Source organism: Pundamilia nyererei, unplaced genomic scaffold, assembly GCF_000239375.1.
Source record: "Pundamilia nyererei isolate P.nyererei 1_Seehausen unplaced genomic scaffold, PunNye1.0 scaffold00065, whole genome shotgun sequence".
In the NCBI taxonomy this organism is placed as follows: domain Eukaryota; kingdom Metazoa; phylum Chordata; class Actinopteri; order Cichliformes; family Cichlidae; genus Pundamilia; species Pundamilia nyererei.
This window is the reverse complement of record NW_005187466.1, coordinates 2,408,856-2,431,279: the sequence shown is the minus strand read 5'-3', so window position 1 is coordinate 2,431,279 and position 22,424 is coordinate 2,408,856. Positions and strand designations below refer to the sequence as shown.

At 40.5% G+C, this 22,424-nt stretch overlaps 4 protein-coding genes across 6 annotated transcripts in view; all 4 read left to right on the top strand.

Moving 5' to 3' along the window:
- The window catches only part of LOC102207417 (target of Myb protein 1), an 11,209-nt gene extending 5,453 nt beyond the window's left edge, over window positions 1-5,756 (top strand). The window contains exons 8-15 of the mRNA XM_013911562.1: window positions 1,465-1,598; window positions 1,681-1,723; window positions 1,836-1,962; window positions 3,973-4,039; window positions 5,048-5,138; window positions 5,227-5,286; window positions 5,372-5,414; window positions 5,501-5,756. Coding sequence (XP_013767016.1) covers window positions 1,465-1,598; window positions 1,681-1,723; window positions 1,836-1,962; window positions 3,973-4,039; window positions 5,048-5,138; window positions 5,227-5,286; window positions 5,372-5,414; window positions 5,501-5,646 — 711 coding nt within the window. The 3' untranslated portion in view covers window positions 5,647-5,756. The remainder of the gene's footprint in view (window positions 1-1,464; window positions 1,599-1,680; window positions 1,724-1,835; window positions 1,963-3,972; window positions 4,040-5,047; window positions 5,139-5,226; window positions 5,287-5,371; window positions 5,415-5,500) is intronic.
- Window positions 5,757-6,398: 642 nt separating this feature from the next.
- On the top strand, window positions 6,399-7,353 carry LOC102207150 (noggin-like). Its single transcript, XM_005735833.1, has one exon. It carries the CDS (start codon window positions 6,494-6,496, stop codon window positions 7,343-7,345), a length of 852 nt encoding a protein of 283 aa, XP_005735890.1. The 5' UTR covers window positions 6,399-6,493; the 3' UTR covers window positions 7,346-7,353.
- Window positions 7,354-8,066: 713 nt separating this feature from the next.
- On the top strand, window positions 8,067-13,121 carry get3 (guided entry of tail-anchored proteins factor 3, ATPase). Of its 3 annotated transcripts, none has more exons than XR_001290406.1 (8): window positions 8,067-8,258; window positions 9,158-9,305; window positions 9,760-9,908; window positions 10,004-10,154; window positions 10,320-10,427; window positions 11,363-11,560; window positions 11,651-12,003; window positions 12,143-13,121. XR_001290406.1 is itself a non-coding variant. In XM_005735832.1 (7 exons), the coding sequence occupies exons 1-7, from the start codon at window positions 8,116-8,118 to the stop codon at window positions 11,777-11,779; spliced, it is 1,026 nt and encodes a 341-aa protein (XP_005735889.1). In that variant the 5' UTR covers window positions 8,067-8,115; the 3' UTR covers window positions 11,780-13,121. The 3 variants fall into 3 exon arrangements, 1 of the variants encoding a protein (XP_005735889.1); XR_001290405.1 differs by having other exon boundaries at window positions 11,651-12,045; XM_005735832.1 differs by having other exon boundaries at window positions 11,651-13,121.
- A 1,133-nt stretch (window positions 13,122-14,254) lies between these two features.
- Window positions 14,255-21,172, top strand: best2 (bestrophin 2). Its single transcript, XM_005735831.1, has 9 exons — window positions 14,255-14,406; window positions 14,490-14,584; window positions 16,510-16,743; window positions 17,125-17,279; window positions 17,372-17,449; window positions 18,929-19,081; window positions 19,198-19,278; window positions 19,570-19,724; window positions 19,969-21,172. Exons 1-9 carry the CDS (start codon window positions 14,255-14,257, stop codon window positions 20,747-20,749), a joined length of 1,884 nt encoding a protein of 627 aa, XP_005735888.1. The 3' UTR covers window positions 20,750-21,172.
- Window positions 21,173-22,424: the final 1,252 nt, after the last annotated feature.

The following is a 22,424-nucleotide window of genomic DNA, read 5'->3' as shown; positions in this document are numbered from 1 at the left end:
GTGAATATAGTGTATTTGCTGTTGCCAGTTTAAGGACCTAAATTGTGTTCTAAAATCAATGCACCATATAGTTTCCTTACAATGTTCTATTGTTGTACATTTGTGGTATTTCATCCATCCATTTATTTTCAGCCACTTATCCAAAGTTGAATTGCTGTGTCAAAAAGCTAAGAAGGAAATTGCAAAATATCCTATTCCTTAGGAACATTTTCTAATCCCTGCTGGGAATAAGTTCTGCACTACCTGGGTGAGACTGAAAAGCCTCTAAAGGAGAGTGTTCAGGAAGCATCCTTATCATATGCTGAACCACACAATTCCTTTTTGACACAAAGAATTGTCACCTTAATGTGGTTGAGGGGTTTCTCTGCTACTGTTATCCTAGGAGCATAACTTCTGAGCTCCACCACTTTAACGTTGTAATGATGTATACTTTATTGATTCCTGTGGGGAAATTCCTCTCTGTGTTTAACCCATTCACTCAGTGAAGCAGTGGGCAGCCACCAATCTAGCACTCGGGGAGCAGTGTGTAGGGACAGTACCTTGCTCGGGGGTACCTCGGGGAATCCAAACCCCCGACCTTCCGATCATGGGGCCACCACTCTACCTACTGAGCTATCACTTTGGCCACTCCTTGAGCCAAATTGGATGGGAAGCTTACTGCTGACTGTCCAGTGGCCTAGCCTTAAGCCGTGGGGCCCAGCCATTCACAGCTCAAATGGGCCCACAGAGATTGGCTTTGATGTTGGATGCATTTTGAAATGTGTGGGGGACAAAGGCATGGACCTGGGCACCATGACCCCCGCATTATAGACTCTGGTGATATTGCTAATTGCTGAAAGGCAGTTGCACTACTCAAAAGCTTATAGTGATGATGAACTGGGTGTTCCTCCAAGAGGCAGTCAAGTGTGTGTTGAGTGGCCAGGGAGGTGTTGGAGAGCCCCACTTTTATGCCCCTTTTCTACATTTACTTTTAGGTCACAGATAACAGCATCCACATTTCAATCAGTCCTGTCTACTGTAAGACATTATTTGTGAAAAAAGACAAACATAAAATGTTTTTGTATATTATTTCACATAGTTTAGTTTCTGTTGTGACGAGACCACATTAGATTACCAACACTGACTGGAAGGTTTCAGAGGTGTTTCAGGTTTTAGAGTGATTGTTTTCCATCCTTTAACGTCACCAGTCTGAATCTAAATTAATGTTTAGCTTTATTATTTTGTTTTTACTGAAGTGCACGTTTGCTTTGATGTCGCCTGTAAAACCGTTGCCTTTAGTGTTATCTAAGTTTAGAGCATGACTCGTGTTGTTGTCAATGGATTAAAATCAGGATGAAAACAAAACATGAAAGTAATTTTTGATGTAGCAGAATAATACCAATGACTGAAAATTATCTATTTAAAATCACTCTGTCATTTGGGGACAAAATAATTAGATTTTTCTTTCCTCCTCTGTCCAAGCAGCAGCTGTTCTCTGTCTGTAAGAGCATGCAGACTCGGGTGGTGGAGCTCATCCCTCAGCTGCTGGATGAAGGATTTATTGAAGTGCTGCTCGTGGTCAATGATGACCTCAACAACGCCTTCATTCGCTATGAGAGGTGCATGTTTCAGATTTTATTTGTAAGGCAGTGTTGAGATGCAACCACAGTGTGCTCAAAAGTGTGCTGCATTGTTTTTTAGGTTTGACAGATTGAACAAGGCACAGATTGCTAATACACAACAGGTAAAAGATCCTCTTGTTTAACTTTCTTTAACATGACGTGTGCTGCACCGTTTGTCTGAAAATAGTAAACTGTCATTTAAGCAATGAGTATAAGCTCTCACCCACTTTTCAGAGCTCTTCAACAAACCTTATCAACCTCAGTTCTGAGCCTTCCACTGTCAGACAACCAGCTGTCATTTCAACAACCAGCCAACCAGCCGCCAGCACCAGTACCAATCAGCAGCAATCAGCCAATCACAGTCAGTAAACTTTGAGTAACTTTGAGCTTCTTTACGGTTCAGTTCAAAAAACACTGTCTTTTCCTCATCACGTTTCTTTGAAGTTGTTGGGAAAACAACCACTTAGAAAATGGGAACTATGATACTTAGTCAAAGCGTCTGGACTTCTTTAAGTTGCTTGAAGACTCTGATTACATTCACACATTTAGGCGCTTCTGACATAGTGAAACTACAATTCAAAAAAGGGCATTTTGGTTACTTTTCCCTGTATGTTTTTACAAAAACAACCAGTGACAAATGTGACTTCGTTACCAAAGTTTGAATTTTAAAGAAAAGGGAGTAAATTGAGTTTAAAGTGAAATCAAATGGTTCTCACACTAGTTGCTGATCTTATTCATATATCACTTCTCTTTCTGCTGGAGAGATGTTCCAGTATAAGCCTTGTTTTACTGAGGCTTCCTGTGACTGAAGTCAATTTAATTAATTATCAATCTAAAGACTAGAAATACAGCAATGGACATCTGTCTGTGTAGTTTCTTAGACGTCCAGGTCATGGCATTCCCAGGAGCTTGGAACAAAAGCAACTGGACTTTTTAAAAAACTGTAAAGATGTTTCACCTCTCATCCAAGACGCTTCTTCAGTAATAAAACTGAGGTGGAGGTGGAGCGTCCCAGGTATTGATATCCTAGTTGGGGTTGTCCCGTAGGAGGGTCGTTAACCCACTATCAATCATTATCACATGAACCAAGGTGTGAAAAAAGGCGTGGGTCATTATCACCGGAGGTTTCGGGTGAAACCATTGTGAGACGTTGCCTTACGCTATCATGTGGTCTATTGACGTCACCTGACACAAGACGTGCATGGAAGTTGAGCCATCTGGGAAGGGATTTCATGATTTCATTGTAAGTGGGTGACAGTTGGTGTCATAAACCACCCCATGCTTGTTCACAGTGGACATAGAGGGCGTCTTTTGCTCCTCTTTCAAACCATCTGTCTTCTTGGTCCAAATGTAAACATTGGCATCTTTGAAAAAGTGACCTTTATCCTTTAGATGCAGATGTACAGCTGAGCCTTGTCTTGTTGAGATAGCTCCTCTATGTTTCTATCCACTGAGTTGATGTGAAAAGTGATGGGTTGGAGTAGGTGAAAGGTGGAACCTCTTTATGAAACTCCAGTTGTTTTTTCCCCAAGCTCAGAAGAAAGCAATGAACATAATTAATGCAAACTGAAATATTGCAAATCTGAAAATCCCTGTGATTATGATTACAATTAGTTTTAGGATCTTAATTCAAAGAGATTCCTTTTAAATAGTGTATATAAATTTGTGTTCCTTAGGCAAGGTGTTAACTTCATAAGAAGCAGATCTTACTTCCTGTGAGTTAAACATAGCCTGTTGGTGAAGTTTCATAACATATCATCAGGTTATGATATGAAATGATAAACATCCTAACAATGAACACTTACATAATATTCTGCATAATAATCTGCATTGTTATTGTTTTGGGGAACTGTTGGATAGTGTGTCGCTGAAAGAATTTTGGGAGAGCATTATCTCCTTTCCTTTCATAAAGAAAAGGAGATAATATTGAATAGAAGTAATACAGGAAGTGCTGAATCACCTTTTTTAGTGTTTACAGTTTCCGAGCAGATCTTTTAATAGCAGCTCTATAGAAGCCTCTGGGTAATTGTGCTCCTTGAGCAAAATTGATTATTCAGCCGTAGCATTTGTCTTATGATTGGTAAAAACAGGATGCTGTGGCTGAACGTCACAAGGGAATGTTTAAAAATGCATAAGCTCCATGTTGACCGGTGTCACCTCATGTGATGAATGGCAACAACAATGGTTATAGGAACTTCTCTTCTGTAACTGCTGTAACTTCTATGCTACTTCTGCTTAACATTTTAAATATATGTTTTTGAAAACATGGTCAAATTTAATATAATTTTGTTTTTCTCTAAAGTTATACCACAATTTTAATTAACAGCAATTAGATAACAAAGTAAATAAAATGAGGACTTCTGCATTGCAGATGAAGAGGAGGAATTTGACATGTTTGCGCAAACCAGAGGCAGCTCTCTGGCTGACCAGAGGAAAAGGTGAGTTTTACTTACTTATGATGGATATAAATGACATCATCTATGCGTTTTATATGTTAGGGATCTGCATGCCACTGATAACAAGTCGATTTATTAATGTTCTAGATAATGAATCACATTTATACTTATCAAAACAATACCTTAAGGCCCTGACAATTACAATCTTCCTATCAGAGCTGTGTTTCATTTCTTAACATTAAGCTAAGTTTTGAATTTTGGACAGTTGTAAGCAAATACGCTTTATTAGAAACACAGAGCCTTTAACAAAGACCTTTCCAATAAGGAATCCAAGCGACCTTGTCATCACCATTTATATTTAACAACTAGTAAATGATTTAGAGCAGCAGTCCCCAACCTTTTTTGCACCATGGACCAGTTTAATGTCACACAATATCTTCATGGACCAGCCTTCAAGGTGTCGCGGATAAATACAACAAAATAAAATGATACGAGCAAGACAAAAACTCTGGGGTGACGTGGGCCACAAGTGGCCCCTGGGCCGCGAGTTTGAAACCCTTGACTTAGAGCAGGGGTGGGCAACTCCAGGCCTGGAGGGCAGGTGTCCTGCAGGTTTTAGATGTGTCCTTGATCCAGGACAGCTGATTCAAATGGCTAAATGACCTCCTCAACATGTCTCGCAGTTCTCCAGAAGCCTGGTAATGGACTAATCATTTGATTCAGGTGTGCTGACCCAGAGTGATATCTAAAACCTGCAGGACACCGGCCCTTGAGGCCTGGAATTGCCCATCCCTGACTTAGAGGAACCCATCTGGTACCAACAGCCATGCATTGCTTAAAGTCACTTAAGTCCCCTTTCTCCACTGTTCTGATGCTTGGTTTGAACTTCAGCCTACTTGTCTACGCGCGTAAATGCAGTGAGTTGCTGCTCTGTGATTGGCTGATTAGACATTTACAATAACGAGCAGTTGAACAGGTGTACCTAACAAAGTGTCTGAGTGTTTTTATGTGCTGTATATGCCTGATCTGTGTGTGGTTGTGTGTGTTCAGTGTTAGGTATGAAGATCCAGGAGCTGTAGAGGGCCTGGCTGGAGCTCTTGATACCAGGCTGCAGGTCACAGGAGGAGGGAGTACAGCAACAGTAAGATGCAGCTGGATTTTGTTTGGAGTAATATCCCTGTTTTAATATTACAAATAAATAAAACTCAGGGTCATTTAATTTCTTTTAGATTCCGCCAGCGACAAACTCTATGCAGAATGATATTGACAAATGGTTATCTTCTGATTTGGTAAGAGAACACATGTGTGTGAATAGATAGATAGATCAGGGTGATAATAGCATGACATAATCTTTATTCTTTGTCTATGAAAAAGCCGGAAGAGCAGTCTTCAGTTTGCGAGGGAGTTTCCAGTGAAGGTATGTCTGGTCCTGTCGCTTCTTTTGAGTAATGATAATATTTTCAGACACACACAAATATTAAATTATACGTGTCACCATTTCAGAGTTTGATAAGTTCCTGGAGGATCGGGCGAAGGCGGCAGACTACAGCAGCCAGACGATTCTCAATGTGCCATCTTCCACACCCAGACGGCCACCACAATCTAGCCAGCAACAGGATAGCACACATGATCATCTGTTCTCACTCTGAGTGTGTGAATAAGCAAGACGACAGGATGGAGGTCAACACAGGAGTATCACAAACTGAAATATGGTTACATTCACACGTATAGTGTGCCAGGTCGGGTTTTTTCTAAAGGACACACACACACACACACACACACACACACACACACACACACACAGATGGAACCTGACACTACAGAACTGCTAATCAATCAGCTTGTTTCATAAATGCTGTATTTCTCTGTTAATTCTGCTGTTTGTTATCTGTATGTGCGTATATACAATTTTATGTGACTGTATTTATATGTAATATTATAACATGGGAGTAAACTGGATGTTTAGTATGATGCAGAAAATATACTTGATATTACACCAAATGTGCCTTTGATCCATAATGCTGATTTTGTGTAGATGAAAATAAATGGGGCATTTGCCCCATGAACATTTTTCATGTGGTCTCTTTTTAAAATATTTTACTCCTTAGTCCAGTGATTTACACACCAACTTTATCCAATTTCATTGATAACCCATTTAAAGTTGGCACTTCGCAAAAGTGTGAAGTGTGGAAATTTTGGTACGTGACACCTTGCATTAAACCAAATTTCAGCATAGTTGTCTTATATTCAGATTGTAAGTTAGCCAAAATATCAGAGGCTTGGGAACTCAAGTGTGCCATACTCAATAGAGTGCTGCTTGTGTGATAAGACACTGAATTCAGTATGTTGTTGTTTAAGAGCCCAAGGATGTCTGGTGTTGGGTACACAGAGTCCCTGAAGCACCTAGCACCAACTGAAAGCATAACTAAAGGACTGAAGGGAAAAGCTAAAAGAGCAATTTTTCATTCTTTGAGCTACAGTCCAGATCTGAAGACCATGTGTGGGCAGTTTGCCATTTGTCTCTGTTGGATTTTCCTAACTTTTCTCCTGGATGCATCTCTGGCCTTTATTTCCAACATTTCAACTCAAAATCAGCATCCAAATGTGACTGTTGCTCAAGACCAGGATGGCACAGGCTGGGATTCACCATTTCTTCAGCTGGGAGCCAGTCTCCCATCCTTCTCACAGCCAATCCGTCCATACACCCTCATCACAAATGCTGACGACTACCACTACATGCCCAAAGTCAGACATCGCCAGCCTTCTCGCCTCCTGCGTCTTCTGGGATCCTCGTTTGACCCGTTTTGGATGTCTGTAGATCACCCTTTTGAGTCCCCCAAAGGAAGTCAGCCCACCCTTACCACCTTCAAAGAGAAATTTAACCTGCGTGTGTCTCCAGAACTGAGAAAGGCTTCAGCAAAATATCAGCAGAAACTAGAGAAGGAGGCTGCAGAACTGGACCTCAGTTCTCTGCCATCAGATGCTGCCAATTCAGTCAGAGGATGGCTGGTGCGCTCAGCAACATGCAAATTACAGCACCAGTGGGTCGATCTGGGCCCAACCTTCTGGCCACGGTGGCTGCGGCAGACTGACTGTGAAGGGCCAGATGGAGGGCAAAGTTGCTCCTTTCCCAGTGGGATGAACTGCGTGCGAGCTCAAACAACACACATAAAGATTCTGGCTTGGCACTGCATTGAAGTCAGAGATGGAGATGATCGCTCCAGAAAATTGAGAGGTGAAAACTCTGATGGCAGTGCTCAGATGGGGACAGGTGAAGCAAGGAAAAGATGTTTATGGAGACAAGTGCCTTATCCTGTGGTGACTGCATGCATGTGTTCATGTAAATGAATGTTTTTATCACTGCAGACCGGCTTTTTTCTGTGCACACTGTTTTTTATTGTTTTGTTGATTTTCAGTGTTATAGTTGAAATGATCGAACATGGCTACTTTTAATTACTAAGACGATGCCGCTACCTGCTCTTTCATTTTCTCTGCTCTAAACTTTCAACATTTTTAGTACAAACTGGCTTAATAAATATTTAAGTAAATATTTTACGTCAGTAAACTGCAATTTCTAAGGCGCTGAGTTTAGTGTAGTTCGTGCTACATTCATGTTTATGGGAAATTCGTGGATTGTGCATGTTTCTTCCAATTTTTCTTTTTCACTCTATTTTTGCACTTTCATATTCAAACAGTATCAAACATTTTTTGTTTACAGAGAACATTAAAAATGAAAGTGTTTTTGGTAACTCACTGTTGTGTTTGATTGATTGATCATACTTGACAGTATTAATTGAAGATATATACTAATCATTCTAAATAATACAAAATCTACATAAACCTGTTTCTAGATGACTTCCTTGCAAACTATTCTAACGTACACATGCGCATGAATATAATATGAATAAAATATAATTGTCAGTACCTATGTGATTCCTTGTCTTCTTCTGTCAAAAATTAATAGTGTCTTCAATATTAAAACTACCAAATGTTTTACAACCCTGCGGCAGTGTGAAACCTTGCGTGGTTCAAAACTCCGAGGAGCAGTGAATGCATCAACTGTGGATACGTCTTTGCGTAACTCCTGAGCTGTACGTCGCTGACTGTACACATACAAGATGGCAGCTTTGGTGGAAGACGAATTTGAAGATGCGCCCGATGTGGAGCCGTTAGAACCAACTCTGAAGAATATCATCGAGCAGAAATCTTTGAAATGGATATTTGTGGGTGGGAAGGGTGGCGTTGGTAAAACGACATGTAGGTAAGTTGATTAAAATGCTAAATTGCCTCCGGATACTGACTCGGCTTGAGCGGCTGGCTAGCATTAGCCGTTACCATAAGTTGACGTTGATCATTGTCCGAAAATGAATTGCGTGGGTAATTTTCCCTCGACGAGATTAGACTGGTGTTAAATTTCTACCTAAAGACGCGCTAGCATCAAAGAAAAGTGACTGTTATGTTTTAGATTTGAGTAAGGAGTCCTTTCGCCGGGCAGTTTGGTAGCTGTGAAGCGCAGTCAGCAGCTAACGTTAGCAGCTGACACATGGATTCACGACTTTCTCAACACCTTCAGTAATCACCGTATAAGCCATCATCAATAACCTGCTGCTAATGTTACCTGTTCTTTTACTTCACCCAGAGTTAAAGGAGACTCCAGAGTTAGGCTGTCAAGCCCGTATTATCATATCTTTATTCATAACAAGAAGAAAAAAATATGAATAAATGCGATTCCAAATGAACGTGGATCTAGTCTGTAGCGGACTTGTTTCAAACAAGATAACTAACAAAAATCTAATGTGTCAAACAAATATGTACATCACACCAGAGCAGCCACGATAACATTGCGCATAGATCAACCACTGTCGCTTATGCTATCCCTTAAGTTATCTACTGTGTTTCAGTTGGAATATAATTGCATGCGAAAGTTGCGTTCATCAAAGTAACTGGGGGAAGGTAATGTTCACAAAGTGGAAATGGATTAGAATTTGACTTTGTGCTTTACACGGCATGCATGCACATGAAGGATTAAGAATTCAAAACATTGCGGATCTCATTGTTGGTCAGTTGCACAGCATTTCTTACATGCTTACATTGGGCACAAAATACTCTTAACAGGCTCTTTAAACACAAACCTGTCCCCTTTCCATGTCCTTCTGACAGCTGTAGTTTGGCTGTCCAGCTGGCTGCTGTTCGGGAGAGTGTGCTCATCATTTCCACAGATCCTGCCCATAACATCTCTGATGCTTTTGACCAGAAGTTCTCAAAGGTACCCACTAAGGTTAAGGGCTATGACAACCTCTTTGCAATGGTGAGTATATGTGTACACCTAACAGCTATTAAATGTTACAAGTGTGAGGTGCTGCTTGATGAGATTAAAAATTGAACTCAAATGTTTGCAAATATATTTTTTTCTGAGAAGCATGTTATTAATAATATTAATAACATTGATGAAGTCTATGAAACAACAATGAGCAAGCATCCACAGTACAAGGATTTTCTTATCCACATTTTCATCTTTGCATCATATTAAAGACTAACGTTTAGACAGAGTTTAAAAAGCACAGAGGGTTTGTTCATTCTGTTTTTGGAAAAAACAAGTTAGTGCATGAGATCACCATCTTTTCAGAGTCATGAGGCTAGCCAGTTCCACATGTGAGTCTCACAAGCACCACTGTGTAACAAACTCAATCACTGGAGGGCATAAAAACATTTGCAATCTATTTGAAGTGTTCTGATCTTAGGATTTGGGCATGTGTATACAGGAGATTGACCCGAGCTTGGGTGTGGCAGAGCTGCCTGATGAGTTCTTCGAGGAGGACAATATGCTCAGCATGGGCAAGAAGATGATGCAGGAAGCGATGAGCGCCTTCCCCGGCATCGATGAGGCTATGAGCTATGCAGAGGTCATGAGGTAGTTTTGTATTTGAGTTTTCTCGCAGCATGTCTGAAGTTTTAAGGACAGTTAGTGAGTGTTATACTTACCACTGTTGTTTGCCTGTATCTCAGATTAGTGAAGGGAATGAACTTCTCAGTGGTGGTCTTTGACACTGCTCCTACTGGTCACACACTGCGACTGCTTAACTTTCCCACGATTGTGGAGCGAGGTCTAGGCCGCCTCATGCAGATCAAGAACCAGATTAGCCCTTTCATCTCTCAGGTGGGTGCTGAGACGAGCAGATCGGTTCAAACCATTTTCATTATTCTGCACATAAAACATGATTTCCGATTAAATATATGCACTTTGTTGGCCTTTTTCTTTCTCCAGTGTTTTCTCTCTTCTCTTGTTTTCACTCACACTGTCCATCTCTTTTGCTGTTTCTAGATGTGTAATATGCTTGGTCTGGGTGACATGAACGCAGACCAGCTGGCCTCAAAGCTTGAAGAAACCCTGCCAGTCATTCGCTCAGTTAGTGAGCAGTTCAAAGACCCTGTAAGTCACATTTATATATTCTTATACAACTTTGGGATTTATATAGTAATAGCTTACTATTGATTTGATGATTGAGGGTAGAATTAACTGCCTTTTAACGGGAAGAGCCCTGTCTGGTGGAAATCAGGTTAAGGGAGGGTGCTCCTCTCTGATTTTATTATGTATATAAAAATGTGTTTTCTAGTTCTCTTACATTTGGGATCAACTGAAAGCTTTTCAGAGAGCCTTTAGAACAACTCGATAAAAGAAAATTACAGTCGTCTAGCCTAAAAATAATAATGATCCCTGGACTTTTTTTTTTCCTTCAGCCACTTTCTAATTTTGGCATTATTGTACAGATGAACCAGATGCAACATCATTGTCAGTTAAAGATGTAATTGCTTTAATGGTTGTAGTCTCCACCCACCCACGATGAATAAGCCTTTTCACACTACACTTCAGTCATATACTGTTCTAATGAGGTGCTGCGGTAGCTACATGCACACCCTCTGTAACAAGTCTTATCTGATGACAGAAGAAACTTTAGCTGGTTCGAGTGTCAATAGTGTGTGTGGATACAAGAGTTTTTTTGGAGTGACTTACTGTGCACAGCGGCCTGTTGCATATGCATGTATCCCTCTTATCAAGCCCTCTTTATACTATTTTGTCATTAGGACAAAAGAAGTTTCGACAACAGTTTCACCTTTTTATTATTTTCTTTTAAAGTTGTAACTCCACCCCTGTTGAGCCCTAGTAGCTTGTCTGTTTTACTTGACTGCTTTAGGTTTTGTTGTTCCTTTTGATTTTGTTCTTTGATGGGAACTCATCTACCTGTTTAGACAAAATATTTAATGTAAATAACGAATTCAGTATTTGGAGGAAATTTGAGCTTCATGAAGTCATATTAATAGTTTTTATCTATGTGTGTTGTGACGCACCTTCCTCTCACCCTTCAGGAGCAGACCACCTTCATCTGTGTGTGTATTGCTGAATTTCTGTCACTTTATGAGACAGAGCGGCTGATTCAGGAACTGGCCAAGTGCCGCATCGACACGCACAACATCATTGTCAACCAGCTCGTTTTCCCTGATGCAGACAGGCCGTGTAAAATGTGTGAAGCCCGCCATAAAATTCAGTCGAAATATTTAGACCAGGTATGAATCAGGAGAAATGGGAAAGTTTATTTACAATATTTACAGTTCAAAGTCACACAACTTTATTGGTGGTTTGTCTTCTGCCCACAGATGGAAGATCTTTACGAGGATTTCCACATAGTCAAGTTACCTCTACTGCCCCATGAAGTTCGAGGTGCCGACAAGGTCAACATGTTCTCTAAGCAACTTCTGGAACCCTACAAACCCCCAAACAAGTGATGTCCTGCCCCCCTCGCAGGGCCGCCTCCTCTCCCCCCCATTCTACAGACACAGCTCTGCAGTCTGAGTTATCCTCCTCTGAGCTCCATCCCCAGCAAGCCTCAAATCCTGCAGCAACAGCCTCAAGACGATCCATTCAGTCCTCAACACGGTATCTTCACAGCACGGTTACAGCGAGACACCCGCCCGCATTGAAGGGTGCCCCACCCCCCACGACATCACAAGTAAACCCATAGAGAAGCTGCATTATTTTTGGAGATAAGATGGTACATATGCGTGCCGCCTTACTCTCACTTCACCTTCTCTTGTCTTCATATCCACTGTGGCAGTTCCTACTTTAAGCATTTAACTTTTTCTCGACAGAAGAATTGAAAAATCGTCCCCTCCTCCCCCACACCCTGTGCAGTGTCCGGCCTCAGTTGTGAAAACAAAGTGTTTCCAGTGACAGTGCTGTGTGTTTGAGGAGAAAACAGCTTTCAGATGGTTGATGTTTATGACTTGTTTATTCTGTGTGATTCATGGTGACTGTGTGTCTTCTTCCATTTGATTTGCAACTTAAAAATTCAAACAAACTCGTGTATCACACTTTTTCCATCCAGATTTCTATATTCAGGTTGTGGTGGTGGCAGGGAAATAAAAAAGAAAACTCTTAAAAAAAACCCAGGAAGACAGCCTGTGTGGTCTTTAGTTACAGCCTTGTTATTGCAACCAAAACAAACTGAAACAAAACAAACTTGAGTGTCTTTTACCATTTATCAGATCATTAGATGACAATAATGAGAACATCAGTCAGATTTATTGTTTTCTATCCATAAAGGACACTAGTTGCTTTGGTTGGTATGTGGAGGAAGGTTGCAGTTTTATTTGATGTGACTGGTGATGTTTGAGCTGGAAGCTAAAGCTGTTGGGCACTGCTGATCTCCCTGTTCATGTTCCTATACAGCGCTCATAAACTCATCCAGTGTGTTTCTGTCAAACCTGTGTCCATCCTGTTGACTGAGAACTATATGGGAACACCATTGAAAGATATTAGTAGCCTTATTCAGCGCTTTGTTAATTAAAATACATATTGAATGTCACTTGATCAAATGTTAAATGAATGGTGAGGTGAAGGAAATTTAAAGCATCCTTTCCCTTTTGATTGAATATCAGATTCCTGGCTGCCTTGATTGGTGCTTCCCAAGTGAAACATAAATAAATGACAGGATAGTGCACTCTCAGTTAAAAGCTCCATTTCCCCTCTGTCACGGACAGTTTTTGAGTTGGTAAGAATCTGTTTTCTATAGATTTTCCTTAAATTATAATGTCAGTGTTGATTAAAACAAACTTGCCTCAGCTGAAAGTCTTTCATGGTCATTTCTTTTTCATCTGCGTGCCAGTTGAATTAATCGTTTAATTGGAGTGGACTGAAGCAAATTCTTGCGTGCGCACAGACCACCAAACTGAGCAGTGTGCAGATCGGCTCCGACAGAGCATGAAGCCCCATTTAACCTTCCAACAAAGCAGTTCAGGAGCAACATAAAAGCCTCCCACTGAAAAGAACACAAAAGTGGGAGGAAAAATGACACAAAATGACTATTGTATCAATGAACGCCAAGAAGTGTCTCAGTTAAAATGTGGTCGATAAGTCGTGTTGGGTACTTTGGAGACATGATTTAAAAAAAAAAGTCTCAGAAACTATATCCAGGTGCGGAGCTCCACTCCACTGATATCTCCTTATTACAGTACAACTAAGTTTAAGAAAAGTGGAGGAAGCTTTGACATAAAATGCTCCTTTAAGATGGTATGAGTATCTTAAGATGTTTGTTATTTAAGCTGCAGCACGCAGTAATTACTGATCTGTAACTGGAAAATTGGGTGATTTTCTTTCGTATCACTTAACACGAAACTTTGCCATGGTTCACTTGCTATTGTTGCATAATTTTCTACTGTACTGCACGGTCCTGTGCGCTCCTGGTGCCCCGGCGCTGCGGCCTGTCGCTTGTGTTCCATCACCTAGCCCCGCTCTCCCGGTCGGGGGTCGCGTTAACGAGCTCCTCCTTCTCGTTTCGGGGATTTACCCCGGGGCGCACTGACCACTGGACGCACTGAGGAGGCACGTAGGATTACTGCCACGCAGCCGAATGAGCTTCAACTTAACGGAGCCACTTGATCACAGGATTCCGAGCTCATTGAAAAAACAGCACGGAACAAGGAAAATGGAAGACGGTACTACTAAATGAAAATATGAATTCACTTATCCAGAGGTGCCAATTACGCACAGGGGATGCGCTGAACATTTCAGCAAGCTAAATCACAACAAAAGGTAAGTAGATGTTTTTGTTTTTTTTAATAACTACAATCAATAACTAGAAATAAAAACTTTTTTTGTGAGATCATGTTCTCATTGTCTCTGGCTCACCTGAGTTTAGCTGTTTCTTCCAAACAGCTGTTTTTTTTCTTTTATTCTGGAGACTTGTAGATCTTCTGTCACTGATGACGGTCACATACACGGCTAGAGTTGCAAACGCCCGATTCTGTGGCTTCTCCAAGCTGCTCTGGGCCTGGAAAGGGAGCATCTACAAGGTGTTATATAAAGAATTCCTGGCTTTCTTTGCCATGTATACCGCCATCAGTATTACTTACAGGTGAGAAAGGAGGATTGCTTTATCAGTGCTTTGATCCATTCATCATACTAAACTTTGGAAAACTTTTACTCTGTTGTTTTTAGATTTTTCCTGTATGATGACCAGAAAAGGTATTTCGAAAAGCTGGCAATTTACTGCAATCACTATGCCAGTCTCATCCCCATGTCTTTTGTACTGGGTAAGCTAATGATCACCTTTTTGCTGTCTCCCAGATCTTTTTCACTTTTATGATTTACTCCTGATGTTTGCATCCAGAAAATAGGAATAGTTTGCTAAATAGGACAAGGCTCATGTTTTATAGATTTTTGTCAGGGATCCTCAGCTCTGGACATCGAGACCCTTGTTTCATGGGTTTGTAGCTTCTAGAGTTACATATCTGCTGTTTGTAATTGAAGGTTTGATTATGCAAATATTAGAATAATGTTTTTAAAAAGAGATCTACACATTTTTAACAGTGATAATAGCAGATTTTTGTGTGGGTCTTAAAAACCCTTTAGTGCATTTACTACCGTACATGAGGGATTTTCAGTTTACAGACTCAGCTTTTGTTGAAGTTCATCTGTCCTTGCACTGTTTGCATGTTTCGTTGGTTTTACTTTGTGGATGTAAATCACCTAATTATTCTTATGCATCCTGTGAGTCATTAGTCAAGGTTACTGGTTCTCTATTGGGATCCATCGGGCTTAACAAGACATTATGTTCATTGCTGTGAAAAAGTATTTGCCTCTAATTTTTAGTTTTTTGGATATTTGTCAGATCATCAAACAAATTTTATCATTAGACAAAGATATCCTGAGTAGATGGAATTGCTGCTGTGTTTCCGATCATTGTCCTGGTGCATAATCTGAGTGTGTTTGATCTTCAGGACATGAACTGATGGCTGAGCATTCTCCTTCAGGATTTTCTAGTAGATATCAGAATTCGTGGTACCGCAAGTAATGGCAACTATGACTACTATGTTTGACTGTTAATAAGTGCTGTGTTAGTTTTACATCATTAAACCTTCCAAAAAGTTCAACTTTTGTCTCATCAGTCCACAGAATATTTTCTAAAAGTCTTTTTTTTTTTTTTTTGGTTTTTTTTGGCAAATGTGAAAAAAGCGTTTGTGTTGTTTTTGGTCAGCAGAGAATTTCTCTTTGAAACTCTTCCACTAAGGCCATATATTTGCCAGTCTTTTATTTTAATTCACTGGCTGCCCATTTCTTTTAGGATTAATTTTAAAATGATTTTATTTGCATTTAAAGCCTCCATGGCCTAGCCCCATCTTATCTCTCTGAGTTGCTACAGCATTATATGCATAAGCTTAGAGGAGATCGTACTTTTGCCGTAGCAGCTCTAAAACTGTGGAACAATCTGCCTTTAGAGATTAGACAGGCCTCTTCTCTGCCTGTTTTTAAAACACTTCTGAAAACCCACCTCTTCACCCTGGCCTTTGACCCCTTGTGAGATGTTGTTTTTTCTTTTCTTTTTATTTAAGTTGTTGTTCTTTACATGTCATTTTGAGCTCTTTGGTGATCCTGGTTGAGTTGTCAGTGCACTTTAGGAATAGTTTTGGTAGGATGGCCACTCCTGGGAAGGTTCACCACTGTTCCAAATGTTCTCCATTTGTGGATAATGACTCTCACTCTGGTTCACTGGAGTCCCAAAACCTGTGTAATCCTTTTCAGATTAATAGACATCAGTGACTTTGTTTCTCAGCTTTAGATTTTTAGACCACGACCTGATGTGTTTCTGTTAAGATCTTTTATCCTATTTCACTTTGATTATATTATGTGATTTCTTGATTTAGCAGGTCTAGCGGTAATCAGACCTGGGTGTGGGTAGTGAAAGTGAAAGTTTTAAAAACGTGGTTAATCGCAGTTAATTCATGATTTAACATGAGTTGGGTTACTTTTTCACATAGGGCTGGATAGGTTTGGATTAGCCACTCAGGAAGGGGGCAAATACTTTTTCACAGCACTGTAACAGTAAACTCAAACCACTTGACATCCTTTAGGCCCCTTTATGGACCTTACAAGATAGCATATGATCTCATGTTTTTTAAAAGTTCCAGTTTTTTACTTAGATCTTCAGTAGTAATCATCTGTCCACTGCTGTTTGCAGGTTTCTATGTGACCCTGGTGGTGAACAGGTGGTGGAACCAGTACACCAGCATCCCACTCCCTGACAGACTCATGTGCGTCCTGTCAGGCGGCCTCCAGGGGAGCGACGAGCGAGGCCGTCTGCTGAGGCGCACCATGATGCGCTACGCCAGTCTGTCAGCCCTGCTCATCCTCCGCTCTGTCAGCACTGCTGTCTTCAAACGTTTCCCCACCATGGACCACGTGGTAGAGGCTGGTAAGAAGGATGGTGAAGGAGGGAAGATGGTGATGGGAGTGGTGTGGGTCTATTCTTAGCTGTTAATGTAAAATAGCCATTCACTCGCTGATGCTGATGATGAGTATCAGTGATCAGATGTTTCCCAGGCTGTAGTCAAGAAGTGACCCAAAGTGTTTTAGCCCAGTCACACACAAATGACTCTCCTGCTTTGATTTACAATGTGAAGTTATTTCACAGAGTCACAAACAATTCTCAGAGATTTGAACAGCGTCAGAAGACTATGTTTGTTTTCTGAAGCAGTTCTTTGTGACTATTGTCTATGAATCCTCATCCCAGTTTCTTGCTGTTATTTAAACTGAAGTCTTACATAATAAACAAGTCCGGTTTTGGTCCATGCAGGATTCATGACAAGAGATGAGCGAAAGAAGTTTGAGGGTCTCCACTCTCCATATAACAAGTACTGGATTCCCTGTGTTTGGTTCACCAACTTGGCTGCTATGGCTCGCTGCGAGGGCAGAATCAAAGATAATCACACTCTCAAATTACTGCTGGAGGTACAGCAGAATTAAAGTTGTGTTTTGGTGGATATGCAGGTTTAGATATGCATTCACACAGACAGCTAGTTTCTTTATTTGTGTGTGAACAGGAACTGAATGCATTCAGAGGGAAGTGTAGCATGCTGTTTCATTATGACATGATCAGTGTTCCTCTGGTCTACACTCAGGTAAGTGCTGACTATTATCGCACTGCTATTAACACTTACACACATCTTTAATTAAACTATGATTTTCTTTCACACAAACATTTTTTTTTACATTAGGCTTTTGTTTCAATTTTATTCACTGATGTCAAAGAAATGACTGCGATTGCTTCCAGCTGAAGTGACAAAAACTTACAGGTGAAAGACTGCATCTCTCAAATTGTAATTGTTCAAATATAAATAATAAATTAGTCCCTAGTGACAAGTCATGTACATTCATTTGAAATAAAAAGTTTTCACAGCACTCTATGCAGTCTCGTGAACAACTAAGTACATCCTGTGATTTAGTAGCTTGTAGATCGACCTTTTAGCAGCAGTAACTCAAAGTAATTATTTTCTGTATGACTTTATCAGTCTTTCAATGTTCATTGCTTCAGTTGTTTTAGATAGATGACTTCACATTTGACTCTATAACATTTGGTGCACAGGGGAGTTTATGGTCAACTCAATGATTAGAAGGTGCCCACGTCCTGTGGCTGGAAAATAAGCCCAAAACACCAATGTGCTTCACAGCTGACATGAGGCGCTTATGCTAATATGCTGTGCTTGGTTTTCATTAAATGTGGTACTGTGTGTAATGTCCACCGGACATTGTTCTGGGAGTCTTATGGTTTCTTTCAGGTGTAACTTAAGTCATGTTGCCATGTTCGTTAGAGAGGAGAGGCTTTCTCAAGGGGAAGCTTCCAAACAAACCATACTTGTTCAGTCTTTTTCTAAATGTACTACCATGAACTTGAACACTGAGCGCTAACTGAGGTCTGTAGAGTCTGAGATGTTGTTCAGAGTCTAATTCTTGCAATTTGTCTGAGCGCGACACACTCTAACCATGGGATGAATTTGCTGGGATGTCCACTCCTGGAATGATTGCGGCATTGTGTTAACACTTACCTGAATGCTTCAGACTGGCAAACTGCTAAAACCTCTGCTTGTACAGAGGTGGTCACACTTGTTGATTATCATTTCATTAAGTGCATTTGATTAGCAACACCTAGCTGCTACTTATCCTCTTATTTCCAATGGAAACAGTAAGGACGTACTTAGCTTTTACAGTGATTTTTATAAAAAGTAATAATTTTAACTAATAAAACAAATCTATAACTACAGCTGCATTCTAGAGCTTTGTGATATATAGGATCAAAAATGCAACAATCAAAAATAAGTAACCAAAAAGACTTCTTTACTTTGTTAGTGTTTATAAGTATAGGAATATGGCTCAGTGTATTTGTATGCAGCTATTAAATAAATTTTTGATTAGTCAGATTGCATTTGTTGATGTTCACATAAACTGTCTTTAATAAACACTTAATCTGTTGTAAATGTAAAATAAAATAAGTGTATTTTAGTGCTTCTTTTTGATCATTTTAGTATTGTAATGATAAAAAAGAGGTTAAAGAAAAGCTGCAGAGTAAACCATAAAACCACCTAAATCCATCTGTCCCTCAGGTGGTGACTTTGGCCGTGTACAGTTTTTTCCTGGTGTGTCTAATTGGTCGCCAGTTCCTGGACCCCAGTCAAGGTTATCCAGGTCATGACCTTGACCTCTATGTGCCCATCTTCACTCTACTGCAGTTCTTCTTTTATGCAGGCTGGCTCAAGGTCAGATTTAGGCGTACAGCACATTTATTCCCTGTTTGATTCTAAAAAAACCCCAAAAAACGAACACACGGAGAGTTATTGTGGGTTTTTTTCATATTTTATGTTTTGTTCTGAAGGTTGCTGAGCAGCTGATCAACCCTTTTGGAGAAGATGATGACGACTTTGAGACCAACTGGCTGATAGACAGAAACTTCCAGGTTTCTTAATGCTCTTTTTCTGATCTTGTAGCAATCAACTTCTCAGGGAGGAACTTTGTGGCCTCATTATCAAATGCAGCTTCTTCATTGTTTTGTTTTTTAAATTTCTCCTCCATATCTCTGGCCTACTATAATGACACTGTGGCAGTTATTGTAATCTGTTTTAAATGTTTGCAGAGAGCGACCATCAGGTAAAATTTGATTCTGTTGTGCTTGCTTGATTTTAATTGGACTTTTTTTCTTATTGTGGATACTTATTATGTGTGCATCTCTTTGCATTTCATTCTGTAGGTTTCCATGATGGCTGTGGATGAGATGTATGGAGATTTGCCGATGATGGAGAGAGACCGTTACTGGAATGACTCCAATCCCCGTCCACCCTACACCGCAGCCACTCTCTTCGTCCTGCGTAAGCCCTCGTTCCAGGGGTCCACTTTTGACATGGCGTAAGTTTTACATTACCTTCTCATTGTACGTGTACTTCCTTTGTGACTTTGACACCTTCAACTGGATTCCCCCCTCATGGTGGGAAAATTTCAGTTGTGAAAATGAAAGTAATGCACCTAAATTAAATCAAGTACTTTGACGTAGTTAGGGCTGAGAAATGGTAAAACCTGTTCCCCAGAGGAAGGCTGAAAACGCAAAACACAACTCTGAACATGGAACATAAATTGCTGTATCGCTTGACAGGATTCCTAAAGAGGAGATGCACTTCCAGCCTCTGGAAGATATTGCTGAGAACTTGGAAGAGTCAGGAACTCGCCATCCTAACATGGCTCTCTTCAACCGCCTTCTCAACTCAGCCCCATCACCGACTGGCCTAATGGGAGGGGCCCTTCGGCGCACCTCAGCACAGCTCCAGAGACTGCGCCACTCCCCCGGAATTGACCAGTACAACAGCGATGATGAAGACGAGGACAGCTGTAAAATAGGTAAAGCGGGGTCTCTGCCATCAGGGCTCGGGCAGGAGACACAGAGCACTGTGTGCAGTTTTAGGGATGAGAAGAGTGCCAGAACGCCTTTGCTGGAGATTCAGTTTGGGTCTGAGCAGGACAGGCCAGGAGAGCAACCTGCCATCAAGGAGAGGAAAGAGTTGAGTAGAGTGGAGAGTAAGTGCAACGAAGAGCACCAGATTGGGGAAGAAGAAGGGAAAGGAGAGAGCGGAGAGACAACCAGAGCTCCAGTGTCTCTGCTTCCTCCCCCACCTAAGTCCTCCGGAGAGAAGTCTTCTCGACCATCCTCCTCCATTCCCATCACCTCGAGTCACCCCTCTGCTCTCCTCTTTCACCCAGCTGCCCACTCTAGTCTGGAGCTCTGCAGCTCCCAGCCAGCTATCAGTCACAACAAAGCTGTGTCCACCCCCAAACCTCCCTTGGGAGGAAACAAAATGTCCTTCCTCACTGTGCCGTCCTTCAGTGAACCTCAGCGTTTTCGCAGTGTGAGCATGGGGTCAGAGCTCACAGGGTCTTAGGTGGACAGTTGGTAGGTTCACATGAACTTGCGATGGTTTGAAAATATAAGGCTTGATGCAGTGCATGCTTTCAGAAGTGAAGTTAGTCACTGAAGTGGGACTTTCAGTCTTACTAGTTAGTAGCACCTTCGCGGCCACAGTTTTTGGAAATTAGTTTAGTACATAAAGCACTCTGATTTTGTCATGCAACTTCTGAAGTTTGGCTTTCAACGATGATCTGTAATTAGTTTCAAAAATCAAAAGGAAGAGAGGGATAGGAAATATGAATAACAATATGTTTTGATATGTTTAAAGGAATACGATGACCTTTGGAAATCCATGTTTGTCTAAGATAGAAAAAATCTATTTAAGTTTGATCATTTTGAATTACTGTAACCGGAAGCAGGTGGAAGATTATTGTTATTTCTATCATTTTTAAAAGGGAAGAGCTCAGAGTAATCTGGATGCTGCATCTTGATAGTCGATGAGAGATAGCAGATTTTATTTTAGAGTTGTAAAACTTAAAACTTTTAACTTTAACCAAAGTTTATTCTGAAAAGAAAGCAAAATGCATGCGTGACACAGTTTTCTATGTTCATCTAATTCATCTTGATTATTTAAAAAAGTAAATACATACACATTTATGACTTATTGTTTTCATTTTCTACTACTTATTATAATATATTCATAATAATAATATTGGCTTAAATTAATTAACACAATAATTCAACAAAAAATTATACATTTGATACACTGTTTCAACAGACCAATGAATGAGTATCTAAAAACACATGTGTTGTTATAATATAGCTACAACACTGTTATCTGCAAGTGCCAAATGTACATTCTGTACCAACAGTGACCAGCAGGGGGCGATAGCAGCAAACAAAAAACAGCACAGACACAGAAGTCAGTTAAAAGAAAAGTCAAAGTACTTAAGCAAGCCCGATCTTAGCCTCACACAGGCTTTGCTCCTACAAGAGGATACAATAATTTTCACATTTCAAACTAAGGGATGTTAACTACAGTTTCTCCCGTCACGAATCACCATTTCGATCATGTCTAACAGTTGCCTCAGAGCTATATCGGCTCTTTGGATTAATAAACTACAGTTTTAACATCTAATAAAATGGAACTGATTTGGGAGTATGGGTTGCCCAGAGCCAAAACAAGACTAAGGAGCAATCATTTTAGGTGGCTTGGTTGATTTATAGGCAGTGAAAGACTTATTATGGGTGGAAAAGAGGAGTGCAAAAGGTCACCTCAGTAAAGTGGGAAGTGGGAGTTGTTTGGTCGCTCATATTTTTAGATTCGTATTGATGCTGGCTCAGTCTGATCTTCTTAGAAGCAAAGGAGATGGGTAAATAACAAAAACAAGAAACAAACAGTGATATTGTTTAATCCATGCAATCACTTGTGGACTTGTTTTTAACTTAGTGTTATCCTCAAAGCCATTCTTCTTAACTTTTATATATGCTTTCTGAACAGTACTGCAGTACTCGTAATGCTTTGCCAGGCTGCCAGGATCCATTTCCCCTCTTCTTCCTGTCTGGGCCTTGTTTAATAAATCTGTGACGCTTAAAATCAATTTAGAGAAACAAGCAGATACGAGCTCACCTATGAGATAGATGCCTTTGTGCAGACTTGCCTCTGCATTGCTGCTCATTATTTCAGACGGATCAAAGACAAATATGAG

Excerpts from the sequence above, each read along its gene's own strand:
- LOC102207150 (XM_005735833.1), top strand. The coding sequence starts at position 6,494 with ATGTGTGGGCAGTTTGCCATTTGTCTCTGTTGGATTTTCCTAACTTTT.
- get3 (XM_005735832.1), top strand. The coding sequence starts at position 8,116 with ATGGCAGCTTTGGTGGAAGACGAATTTGAAGATGCGCCCGATGTGGAG. Across the intron at positions 9,909-10,003 it reads AGCTATGCAGAGGTCATGAG|ATTAGTGAAGGGAATGAACT; the intron begins GTAGTTTTGTAT and ends CCTGTATCTCAG. Across the intron at positions 10,155-10,319 it reads TTAGCCCTTTCATCTCTCAG|ATGTGTAATATGCTTGGTCT; the intron begins GTGGGTGCTGAG and ends TGCTGTTTCTAG.
- best2 (XM_005735831.1), top strand. The coding sequence starts at position 14,255 with ATGACGGTCACATACACGGCTAGAGTTGCAAACGCCCGATTCTGTGGC. Across the intron at positions 14,585-16,509 it reads CCCCATGTCTTTTGTACTGG|GTTTCTATGTGACCCTGGTG; the intron begins GTAAGCTAATGA and ends TGCTGTTTGCAG. Across the intron at positions 16,744-17,124 it reads GGACCACGTGGTAGAGGCTG|GATTCATGACAAGAGATGAG; the intron begins GTAAGAAGGATG and ends TGGTCCATGCAG.